The 13,424-nt window shown below is 34.8% G+C and overlaps 1 protein-coding gene across 32 annotated transcripts in view; it reads left to right on the forward strand.

The window, feature by feature from the left end:
• ANK2 (ankyrin 2) overlaps positions 1–13,424 on the forward strand; it is a 688,006-nt gene that overhangs the window by 542,899 nt on the left and 131,683 nt on the right. For 29 of the 32 annotated variants that reach the window (XM_082389582.1, XM_082389587.1, XM_082389568.1 and 26 more), the window contains 5 exons: positions 1,421–1,519; positions 4,028–4,225; positions 6,428–6,526; positions 6,692–6,790; positions 11,871–11,969. In XM_082389582.1, coding sequence (XP_082245708.1) covers positions 1,421–1,519; positions 4,028–4,225; positions 6,428–6,526; positions 6,692–6,790; positions 11,871–11,969 — 594 coding nt within the window. The remainder of the gene's footprint in view (positions 1–1,420; positions 1,520–4,027; positions 4,226–6,427; positions 6,527–6,691; positions 6,791–11,870; positions 11,970–13,424) is intronic. The other 3 variants (XM_082389590.1, XM_082389589.1, XM_082389591.1) reach the window with 1 other exon arrangement.

The raw sequence follows: 13,424 nt of genomic DNA on the forward strand, positions 1-13,424 counted from the left end.
GAAGAGGTTACCATCCTTTCAAAGGAGAAAATTGTATGGAGAAGGCTGCTATGGCAGGAACGTAACCTTGGGCAAAGAGTCACAGCCAGATCTAGGAGATCCTTCAGGGAGTTGCTTCCTTGTCTTGCTGCATATCCCATTGGCCAGCCCCAGAAGCCAGAGGGCAGGGTAGCCCACTGATACAATCGAGAGAGATCAGACCAGCTGACAAGAAACAGTGGAGAAGGGAAGAGCATGGCTCTGGAAGGGCAAATGGAAGATAGCTAGCTTAGAAATCCCAGAATGTTGGATCAGGAAGAGCGTTGTAATCCAGGTGAATTATATTTATTAGGAGGAAAGCATAACCCAGAGATATGGTCCATTACAGTTCTGGATAAATCAGAAGCTTCTAAAGTCCTCTTAACTGCTCGTCATCGCTCATTTTCTAGACCGCTACCTACCTTCTCAACCTCTTTCCCTGAGATAATCCTTTAAGTCTGAAATCACCAGTTAATTTATGTAGCCATGATTTTATTTTCTGTTTCACTTCTTGCCCATTGTTCTTATATTTTGCCTCATATTTTCCAGCTATTCTGCTTTTTGGCCATGAATAAGAGAAATAAAACCCAAAAGACAGAGGGTATTTGGCGATTGCTCTAAAGAGAAATAAAACCCAAAAGACAGAGGGTATTTGGAGATTGCTCTAGAATCAGAAACTATCTGTGAGGTTATCAGGATCAGGGTCAGAAAGTTTTATAAATAGCGTAACATACAGTTGTGCCATAGTTTTATTGACACTATTTTAATGCTATTTATTGATAATAAATTTAATTTTTGAAACATAATTATGTATTTTGTAAAATGATGAAAAATATGAGTGGAAACCCTTAGAAGAATGTGAAAAAATGACCCTTCCCTTTTACGAGCCTCAGGGAGCATTTTAGGAGAATTTATGAAAATAATGACAATTCAAGAGAGAAGATAGACAGACAAATTAGATTAAGAAGAATTTTTAGGAGTTGTGTTAGGACAACCAGAATGAAAATAGTATAACAGTATAATCTCTGGGTGTGGCTCCAGGCAGGTAGGGCTTTCAAGTTCAACAAATGAAACACCCTCTGCTTTTCCATCTTCCTAAATATGCAAACACATGACCAGCCACAATGTTTTTTACATTAAACCTCCACACATGGGATTTCTCTTGCTCTCTCCCTCTTTCTGTTTTGTCTCTGTCTTTCTCATTCTCTTTCTCTCTGCTGAGATCTCTCTGTCTTGTTTTCTCTCTTACTGTTCTTTATCATTTAACTGATAACAATTCTATTACTGATCTACTGAGTCACTAGGGCTGAGTTTCGGAAACCCTCTCTTCAAGGTGGCAATAGATACAATCTTGTTTTTTTTTAAAAAGTGAACTCAGGCCTATCTTTCATTCTTTTGGCAGGATGGCTTGACGCCCCTTCATTGCGCTGCAAGAAGTGGACATGACCAAGTGGTGGAGCTTCTGCTGGAGCGGGGGGCTCCCTTGCTGGCAAGGACGAAGGTGAGTCATTATGAGGAAGATGGGATCCAACAAACTCTTTAAGACATTTTTTTGATAATCTCTATTCTTCTTGAAATCAAAGCATCAGCCAAGCGTATTCTATTTGCTCAATATTTGTGTTCAAGGAATGAGTAATAGATATCAAACTTCTTAAATTATTTAAAATAAAAAAAATACATGCATTAAGATGAATTAAATGTATAACTTCAAGTTCTTTCTATATTTTTACCTGCTATTCTCTCTGCAGATGGAAATGTAAATATTACTGTATTATACGTGAATGAGAATATTATATATAAGTGAGAATATTTCTTACGCTCTATTAGTCTACATTTTTATTATACTCTGAGATGACTATAAAATATATATAAAACTGTCTTTTAAAGAAGCACAAGTAACAATACAAGTCTTTTGGCTCTCCAATCTTTATCTCTTAGACAATACTAGTAAAAAGAATTACTCACCAGTGGTGTTGGTTGATTATAATTGAGATTAATAGGTGATGTGGAAAGCATAAGTTAGGATAGGCCAGCTACAAAGAACCAATAAACAAGCATACTGTTCTCTATGGCACAGTACATCTAATATTTTTTGTCTCATTTCATCAACATGCCCAACCATGGGGAAAACTCTTATCCATATAAATAGAAACCAAGTGATGAGCTGATTTGTTGAAGGTTTTCTTTGGGTTACTAGAAAATATCATGAGACAAAATTTGAAGATAACCACACAGAGTTATTTAATGGGACATGTAACAACCCTCGGATCCTTAAATACAAAAATTTAGACAAGGACATGTCTTAATATTTTCTCCCTATTTCATCTCCCCCATCCCCTGAACATGATTCATATCAACTGATGCTGTTACTAGGGTAAGCTGAGAAAAATAAGGCAGCAAACATTTTTTAATTTATATTATATCTTAATTGAATATTTAATTGATATCATTTGGAGCAAAAACTGGCCCACACATTCAAAATTTGTAGAGAATGAACTCAGTCTTTAGAGATGTGCCACACAGATCATGAAAGGGTGGCTTCAAATCAGAAATATATGAAGACGAGAAATAAATCATCTGCATTGTTTTTATTCTCATACCTATACTAAGAATGTTGTAGAGATCTGTCTTTAAAATGTAACATTTTGGGCTGGGTAATGCAAAGATAATTACGGAAAGTTTTGTTGAGGAAACGGATTGAAATTTAAATGGAAATACCAAAATTTCAGACTAGTCATGTTATAACCAATAAAAGGCCTATATCAAATTGAGGGTAGGTAGATATACTGTTGCACAAACCATAAAATAATCTCATCTACAGAATCTGCCAGTAATTGTCATAGCACTAGTGAAGACCATGGGTTACCTAGATGGAACTTTTTTTAATGGCTTTCTTATAAAATCAAATATCATTCATATATAAGGATACAGCATAAAGCATCATATAAGGTTACAGCATAAAGCATTCATATATAAGCATACAGCATAAAGCATCTGTGACTGCATAATCTGCGACTGTCCTACACTGTTGAAATCACCTTCCTTGTTGAGAATGTTGGGCCTTTGGCCTATTCTGGCTTCTTTATCCAGACAGTTTCTGCTTCTTTGAATATAATGACTGCCAAACTAAATCCTTGCTCAACAGTTATTTTCTAGTGACTGTATTTGCATTGATTAGTAAGAAAAGATAATAGTCCCCTTCTTTTAATGGGCAAATGTTTTCTAATTTAGCTTTTTCCTATAAGCTTATTTAATTTTTAAAAATGAGAGTCTCACCTAGACTAATAATTATCAGTGAACTACTTGGCTGTCTTGTATTCCTGCTGTTGACCTTCTCTGAGGATTAAGTCTAAAGCTGTTTTTGGCAGTATCAATGATGATAAATTTAGATTATCCTCAAAATTTTAAAGTTGGGAGGTCATCGACACGTGGTCCATATTTGCCTTATACTTTTCTAGCTCTTATCTGACTGCTTTCTCCAAATCCAATTCACGTCTCATGATAGAAAAAAGAAGTTGCAGAATTTCCGAGCAGTGTGGACCTAAGAGATGATCAAAGTCTCCTTCTCTCCCTGACCCACCCACTTGCTCCTCCTGCATCCACTTTCCCCTCCATTGAGAAGTAAAGAAATTCATGCAGAGAGATGAATTGAATGTAGATTTCTATGTATGGAATTGGATACAGATAATTTAAGCATCAGCTATTACTTGTTTTTGTACATCTAATATTGCCCTAATAATTGTGAGCCAACTGAATTGCTACACGTACTATATATTCATTCATGAAAGACCTATTAATTTTTGCCTAAAATATCACAGTTATGAAATTAAACATTCTCTTATCTTCGTTCTCTGCCAAACATAATCTGCTGTATGTTTAGGTGTCGAGTGGAAATTATTTTTCTCTGCTACCAGTGGTTCCAGAGATCAAGAATTGACTTTGTCGTGTTTCAGAATCCGAAAGGAATGACTGAAATGTGGTCTTGGTTTGGTTTGGTTTTGATGCACAGAATGGGCTGTCTCCGCTTCACATGGCTGCCCAAGGAGACCACGTGGAATGTGTGAAGCACCTGCTCCAGCACAAGGCGCCTGTTGATGACGTCACCCTGGACTACCTGACGGCCCTCCACGTTGCCGCACACTGTGGTCACTACCGTGTAACCAAACTCCTTCTGGACAAGAGAGCCAATCCAAACGCCAGAGCCCTGGTAAACCTAGCCCAGTTCACATTAACTGAATACAGATCGACATAAGCAAACCCACATTGATCGACCAATGGTTGCAGACACAGCAGTGCATGGTTATAGATGTGTAGTTAATTCTAAATTTGTCACCTCCCACAAGCTGCCTGCCTACTTCGTGCCTTCATAGTTTGCTATTAAATGATGGCAAGGATAGATTTAAGAGAACACCAAGGTAACATTTCCATAATTAGCAACTCATAGATAGGTATGAAACCTCTGGAGTGATAAGCATTTTTAAACAGAAAAGAGAAGTTGAAAAATAGGCAATTATCAAGTAAGTTCTAGACACCTCTATATAAAGTCAGAATAAAATTGTAAAAAAGTTGAACTTTATTAATCTCTTTTTGACAAAGAAAGTTTTAAAGTGGTGAATAGATTTTACTATGTAAGATAATGTAAAATGTAAGCCTGTGAAGAATTCACTTGGAGATATTCCTTATTGACCTGATTACTCAGCCCCAGGCTAATAGAAAAGTAATGCTTGGCGTCTTCTTGCTTCAGGAAGCATTTTATATAAACTATTTCAGGAATTGCTCAGGAGAAATCTGCAAGAGGCTGTCCCTAGAGCAGCTTCTGTTTCTCCCAAGTTCTAATATTGAATAAATCTTCTTGCTTCACTTATATTTTAACCATAATCATTGGAAGCATTAGACATGTACTAATTTATGCCTCTTGTTTCTTAATTCTCCAACTAAAAGCAAATCCTTTTTTCTCTTTGTTAAATGGTTTATGTAAGTTAAATTAGTCTTTAGACAATCAATATTTAAGAGAATGTCATTAGAATTAGCAAATATTGAATCTTATTTTTATTAGAAATTTTCCATTGGAATCAATTTATTTATTATTGCCTGGGGAACAACTATACTTTTAGGTTTATGTGCAATTATGTAAGGATATTTATTTTCTTATAAGGAGGAAAGTACTCATTTTCATTTGGATAGTGGTCAATAAGCATGTAAAATATCACACTCTAATCACTGCAGATCTTTTAAGTGCTGCATATACATGTAGTTATTTATATCTGGCTTATTACATAGCTCATAAATGGGAAATTACTTAACAAATATTGTGAACAATAATGTCATGAGGTTAAAGAAAATCATATGCTTTCCTGAGAACTGCTAGTATAGAAAAATATTGACTGATAAACAGTCCCTATTGGGACATGCAAAATTGTTAACTAACAGAATAGATACGATTCTATATAGAGACATCATTGTTCAGATAAAAATATAATACTTAAATATAACACATAAGGATTAAGCATGGGGCTAGTTAACAAATTTTTATGTAGTTTCCCCTAATTGCTGCACATTAGCCTAGTATGGAAAGTTAGAAAGTACCTTAAAGACTTCTCCACATTCCTTTGCTTCTAAGAGATACCTTCTTCTAGTTATTCCAAAAATTCTCCATACTTATTTTGAAAATATTCGGGAACTTAATAATCATTTCTTTTTGAAACAAAATGTATGTGATTGACATAAATTATAAAAAATGTGTTATATTAAAATATAAGAAATATAACTTCTGGGTATAAAATATTATCAACATAAATAATGATTTCCACTAACATGCAAAACTCCTCATAAAAACTTTTTAATATAAACATTATAACTTCTGGATATAAAAAAATTATCAACACAAATAACGATTTCTGTTAATTTGTAACACCTATTCCCTAAAGAAAATAGTACCTAGGCTGAAACATTTATTATAGTCATGTTCTTAGATTTTTGAAGTAAAACAGGTAATGATTGTTCGCTTTAAGAAATAGCTCATCATCAGAAAAACACATGCTTATCTTTGATGCATTTTTAAGCCAGTCCATAATCTGACCAATCAGTATACTTTAAAACAGTTTAGAACTTGTAAAGTATAATTGCCTCAGTTTTTTGCTTCTTGGAAGAGTAGGCCCATGTAATTTTCTTCCTTTTTGTTTTCTCTGTAACCACACACACAATGCCATACCTGCCCACCACATATAAAGCAAGTTCAGAGGCTCCAGGAATACACCACCACTTTCTCTCTAAATCCAGCACCTACAGCACTTGAAGAAATGGTAACACTACATGAGGATGTAACATTACTGCCTGCAATGTGCCAGCATGGAGTTGTGTGAGAATCGTTTCTGCATGTTTTCAACTAACTTGATTGTCTTTCGCACAGAATGGTTTTACTCCACTGCACATTGCCTGCAAGAAAAACCGCATCAAAGTCATGGAACTGCTGGTGAAATATGGGGCTTCAATCCAAGCTATAACAGAGGTAGAAAAATGTTGCAGCTTGTCACGAAACATTCCTTCTCTTACTCCTTCTTCCCCTTCCTTCTGCCCATCTTCTGTCCTCTTCACTCAAGTATTATTTATCTGAAGAAGCCCCAAAGCCCCCACCGGTGCAGAGGAGTAAAACTGCTGTCGCTTTGTTTCGCAGTCTGGCCTCACACCAATACATGTGGCTGCCTTCATGGGCCACTTGAACATTGTCCTTCTTCTGCTGCAGAACGGAGCCTCTCCAGATGTCACTAACATTGTGAGTATGGCTTGGGTCAGAATAACCACAGGGAGAAAGAGAGGAAGCGTGTGGGTGTGTAGGGATGTTTGTGTGTGTGTGTGTGTGTGTGATCAAAGCTCAGCAGCTGAGCTAGAAGGTCGCTGAGAGGAACCTCCATAGGGTAAGAAATGTTTTAGAAAATAATAAAATGGAAACTGTGGAATAAGACTGTGTCAGCTTCCTGGTGCAGATAAATTGAACATGCATCTTAAATACACTTATAAAACAAAATACATTTTAAAAGCTCCTCTGAACGTGAAGGAATGATTGATTGGAATAAAATGTTCAGGACTCACTCTACTTGCTTGAGTGAATCATATTCCAGGAAATTTTGGTTAAAATATTAAGTCACTACCATAATCAATTATATCAAATGATTAACCAGAGATAGACCAATATTAGAAGATTTTTTACTTAATATCAAATTCTCCCTCCCTCCTTCAGTTACATGGATTTTCCATTTTCTAACCTTACTTTGATTTTTCCTTTTGATTTGGTTGGCTGAATTAGTTATAACTTGAAACGTTTTCATGTATCCTGAAATCCATGTTGGTCTTCAGACAACTTTTTTTCTGACAATAAATGCTGGATATTCCAGAATTCTTCTACCTAATCTAAATTAGGATTTTTACTTCCCATTTCTTTATATTTCTCTCATTTTCTTGGAGTCAGCCCAGTTAAACTTTGATCATTGAATGCAGATTTTCTCCTGAGCAAGAGAACTTGCTCTGTACAAAATACTGTAATGTATTTGAAGCTCACCAGGACCCACTGGAATATTGAGATTTTTAAAAAAGTATTCAATAGAAATAACTCTCCAAATAAATGTTAGTGCTTATTATTAAAATGAATCATATTTTCAAAAGCAATTAGTTTACTATTGTTGCTAATTTTTGGTATTCCATTCCTTTTGAGTTATGAAATGGAATGTTCAATTTTACTTTTTATTCATATTCCCTCTCATTTTCTCATTTCCTTGTATTTTATACACTGTTTCTGTGCTGAAGTTTCTGATGCATGGACAAAATCCATATGAAATAAATTTATTTGATTTTAAAGATGAGTTAACACCTCTCTTCATATTATTCACAATTGGAGTATAAAACCATTAAGGAATTGAAATATAGTCTGTATTTATACACCCCCCTAATTACAGCTTACTGATCCTAAAGTAATAATATATGCTAATTTTAAATTTCTCCAATAAGGATAAGAGTAATTTCACAACATGCCAATTTGAGTTTAATTTATGGTCACTTCTTAGAACTTTAAAGGAAATCAATAGCATCCTTTTTCTGTTCAGAGATGACCACCTCCCCTTTTTAAAATTGAGACCTACACAAACCAGTACCTTTCAAAAGAAGTTCTCTGAGTACTCTCCCACTGTACTGTATTTTCCTTCTTTGCATTAAAATGCCTACAGGATCTCAGGAGCAATGGTAATACTATGTGAAATTATATTATCATATTATCATAGTAACATAGACAAGTATATTCTATGCAATGCTTGATTGAAATCCCCCATGTTAATCGTTTTGAGGGGAGATTTTTGCAAAATCATCAAAGAAAAGCCACATGAAATGATTGTATGATTTTGCGGCACTCTTAATTGCTTCTTTACTGACCAATTCCAAATGATTTGATGGTTATGTATTTGCTCCATATTGATATACTCCACTCTGCAAACAAAAACAAAAACAAAAAACTATATGGGCTACATATAGATTTTCAAATAAAAAAACAAATTTTTATTTGTTAAACAAAATATCAATTAAAACAATAAAAATGTTGACATATTTAGGTTCTTGAATACTCCCAAATTTGGCAATTGCTATATTAAACTTTAAATTCCACCTGTTGGTCATTATAAATTTCTTCATTTTGTTTTATCTTCTCATTCGTCCATTACATACTCTTTCTCTTCAGCCTTCTCAAAACAAATACTTGAGAGCCACCTGCCAATGTAATCCTCTTCTCAAATGTGTTTCCTAGTTGCTTTTTGTTTGTTCATTTTAATTTTTGTATGATGTGTCCTTCAGGGAGCAGATACCATGTAGATAGGGTTACCAGATAAAATATAGGACTCCTGGTTAAATTTGAATTTCAGATAAATACCAAATAATTGTTTTTAGTATAAGTATGTACCATGCAATAGTTGAGACACACTTATATTAAATAATTATTCTTTGTTGGTCTGGAATTCAGATTTAACCGGCCATCCTGTATTTTGATATGCTAAATCTGGCAACCCTACATTTAGAGGAATTTAACTTTCTCTAGCAGTGTGATGCCTGTGAACTGGTGTATTCTCAGAACGTGAGGATATAGCTGTTGCATCCAAAACTCTTTGCAGGTTGATTAAGAAACTGTGTGAACACTGACTGCCTGCTTGCTGTGTCAGAGTTGGTCATTTCCTGACCCCAAAGTACCCTACCCTTGAAGCCTTTGTGTGTTGCCTGAAATCATGTTGCATTTTTGAATGCAATGCTGTCTGTTGTGCTTTGATGCTTTACAACTGATGCAGCCAAAGTGGAAGTCAATGTAGCTGTCAGCAGAGTCAGTTTTAACAACTGGGAGGAGGGGCATGAAATGTCGTACCTGCTTTGGACATGAGCATACCCATTCTCCTGCCAGTCTTGTTTTTGTCTCAAAATTCACTCCAAGTGTGAAGTGTACCAATAACTCAATCATGTGCAGATATTATTACCGCAAATCTCCCTTTCCAGAAGGCTCACAAATGCACTTTAAAACCTAGAAAGCTGAACTGCCAGTTGTAATACATCCATAATCCAAAGTATTCATTGACAACCATGGGAGTAGAAAACCCAGCACTTTTGGAGCTGTCCAGAATGCAAAGTGGGGGACAATCGAGTTTTTCTCTTCTTACAGCAAATCAACGGATTCATGACTAAGTTCACACTTCATATTATGTTTAAGAATTTCCCCTAACCCTTAAAGTTAATTAGCTTAAGATAAGGAAAACAGGGCATTGAATAAGATGAGATGCCCAATAACTAAGAAATGGAACCTACTGATTAAAATATATATACCCTCTTTCATTTTCTTATTTATACTTAGGTATAAACAAGGGTAACATAATATAAAAGGGTAAAGGCAACTTACATAAAGGTCAATTACCCAAAAGTCATTAAATAAGAATTAAACAAGACCATTGTTTTAAAGTAGAGAGACCATTTGCATATATATATCTTTTCTTCATATATAATGTTTAATACTTTAGGTTTTATATCTAACTTGTCAATTTCAAATGTGTAAACATCATAAAAACAACTTATTTTAAGCATAAATAAAGATACTAGAAATACTAAGACTAGTATTTGAAACCTTTTAGATTTTGAAAACCCTTTATTGATAAAGTTTGGCTTGTAAACGTATAAATTCATCGTTGAGTAGGTACTCCTGAGGCCTCTTTGACTTAACTTCTTATAAGGAAACTCATTTTTTGTCTTCATTCTACTAAAATTAGTAAAATTGCTGTACTATTATAAGACTTAAAAATGGAATAAAGATTTGAGGGTTTTTTAAAAATAGTTAGAAGATCCAGCTTCATCTATTTAGAGGCAGGTTTTAAGTGATATAGAAAAGTTAGAAATCATGGCTGTCTGAAGAGGAAAAATCTTGCCATACATCCAAAGTCTGAAAACAGTACTGCTGTTCCAGTCATGTTATTTTATGTAATAACATACTCCAAATACATTTACTCTACAAAAGTCAAAAGATGTCATCAGAAAATAAGGCCATTAGAGGATAAATGAATCATCAACAAAAAGAAGATTAGAGTAGACATCCAGCTTAATGCTCTCAAATTCAGATCATTGGGATTGAATTTCTCATAACTTCATAAGGAATGGGTCTCTGAATACTAGCAAAAAATGAACTCTGAGCTAAGTACCAAACTAAAGTTTGTCTTAAATCTGGGTTTAAGGGTTTGTTGTGCAAGTAATCAGAAGAAATTATTCACTGGAATTTGTCAAACGTTATCCAGTTACCTCAACCAATGTTGAAATCAATTTAGTTTATTTGGAATAGTTTACCTGGTTGAAATCAACCTTATTTTCTAGTATAGTTGTGGTGACTAAAATAACTTTTATTCCAGTATCTTATTCTTTTATACTGTAAAATTATTTGAAAGAATGAATACCTGCTTTCTTTAGAACTACATGTGGTTTTAAAATATGCGGATTGAAAAAAAACCCTTCTCTTAGAGGCAGTAATTAACAGGCTTCCCAATGAGAAAATTCTCTGATGTCTAACCATCATCCTTCATGCTGCAGGTTAAGCTACCTTTTTCTGATAAGTGTGTCTTCCTTGATGCAGCATGAAGCTACTTGAGGAGACACCTGAAGCTCAGTGCTGCCCACCTCAACTGATGGCACTGTTAACATTGCTTTACTCATCTCTCAGTATTTCTCTCAAATAACTGTCTGTAATTAAATACGCTCATCAATAATAAGCAGAAGACCTCCTGGGCAAATCAGATTCCTCGTATGAACAGTCTTTATCTAGTCTCATAACACAAAGATAAAGCCAATGTAAAAAAAAATAGTTTATTTCAGAAGTAAATTTTGAATTCTGAAAAGAAATGACATGTATGGTACAGATGATGTGATTTTTTTGCACTGCGTTGACTTGATCTTCAGCATCTAGAGTTTCTCATAAAAATGGGATTGAGCTGTAATCACATATTTAAGTGTGACAGATTTTAGATTTGAAGGATGAAAGGTAACTTCATATCACCAAAAGCAATTTAGGTTATGCCACGTTGATTGTGAAGTTAAACCTCAGGGTATCCTGAATGTTTGGGTAAGTTCACTGGTTTGTCATGAGTGAAAAAAAAATTAAACACTTGTCTTATCCTTTTGAAGATGGAGAAGATACTGTTTTTCCAGACCAAACAATTATGAAATAATTATACCTTTTCATAGATTTCTTAAACTTCTGGATATAATGCTATCTTTCACAAAAAGGCACATTTTTATTCTATGCCATGCAGAGCAGTGGGTTTACTTATGATTGAATGATCTTTGTTTCCTGGCAGCGTGGGGAGACTGCACTGCACATGGCAGCCCGGGCGGGGCAGGTGGAAGTGGTCCGATGCCTCCTGAGAAATGGTGCCCTTGTCGATGCCAGAGCCAGGGTAGGTGCTGGTGCTTGCGGTTTTCTGTTTGTGCATGAGTTCTATCCTTAAGAGATGCTGCTATTCTTCATCTCTTGATGTGGAAATGCCAAGGACTGTAAGTGAAAACATCAATTCAGTAACAGTTTTTCAGGCAAAAATGAAATGGTACAGTAAATATACACAATGGAAAATGCACTTCAATTTCAGAAACACTAACATTTGAAAAAATAATACAGTTTAGTATCTAAGAAATTTGGCATTGACTAACATTTTAATAAATTTTTTTGACCTATGAAAGCACTTCCACATATATCTTCATTTTCATGAATTTTAACATTTTAACCTATATTATATAGATACTATATATATTAAAATTTATTTCTTACCACCAAAGCCAATCAAATTTCCATAGACATTCCTTACTAGTAACTTAGAAACAAACCATATTCAAAGTTTTAATGTTTCCCTTCATCTGTAATTTCCTCATTTCTATAATGAGTTCTACTTTTCTTCTTACTTTGATTTTCCATATTTAGGCATTCTACCCTTCCACTATTCCAAAATAAATGAATTTTGGCCCAGGAGATTGTGTGATTGGATTCTCCTATTTCTGATTCCCACAACTTGATGTTTTTCTTCTTCTTTTTAAAAAATTTCCCTTCCCAGTTGCTTTTTTCACCTTCTTCCTTTACACTGAATATTTTATCAATATCTTCTGTTTCCTTTTCCACGCTGTTTCATTAACTTTCACACTAGCACCTTTGGGATTCTCATGGACTATTTAAACACTTTCGCTTCTTGTTCAATATTTGATATATCTAAGCTAGAACTCACTTCACCTTGAATCCTACCGTATTGAGTCCGTTTTCAAAACAGTATTGTATTGGAATGAAAACATTCAGCTGGAAACAGACAAATTGTCATTTCAGACAAGTCATTTCACTTCCGGGTCTTTATTATTAAAATATAAGGGTTGGACTTAGAAACCTTGAAACTCCTTTCCAGACTTCTTAACATTCTCTGACTCTATGAATTTTATAGCATTTTTTTCCACAGACCTTCATGCAGAATCCAGTGATACGTGGGCAGCCTTCATTACTCTAGTAGTTTTAATTTTTTTCTGCCTTTCTATCCATTGTACAAGTAGTGTAATTTATGTTCTTTGGTACTCATCATTGGCATTTTATGCTCTTATATATTAAATGCTTTTGTTATTCAAACTCTATTCTTCCCTGCCTTGGCATTTTTCTTGTTTCCCTTCCCCACCCCCTTAAAGACTATTTTTTAAAAGCAGTTTTAGTTCCACAGCGCAACTGAGAGGAAGGTGCAGATGCTTCCCATAGGCCCCCTGACCCCACAGTCTTCCCAGTTATGAGCATTCCCCACCAGAGCGGTACATTGGTTATGAGTGACGAACCTACATTGATACATCATTATTCCCCCAAGCACCTAGTTTACGTTAGGGTTCACGCT

Source organism: Balaenoptera borealis (genome assembly GCF_965194805.1).
Source record: "Balaenoptera borealis genome assembly, chromosome: 4".
Classification (NCBI taxonomy): Eukaryota; Metazoa; Chordata; class Mammalia; order Artiodactyla; family Balaenopteridae; genus Balaenoptera; species Balaenoptera borealis.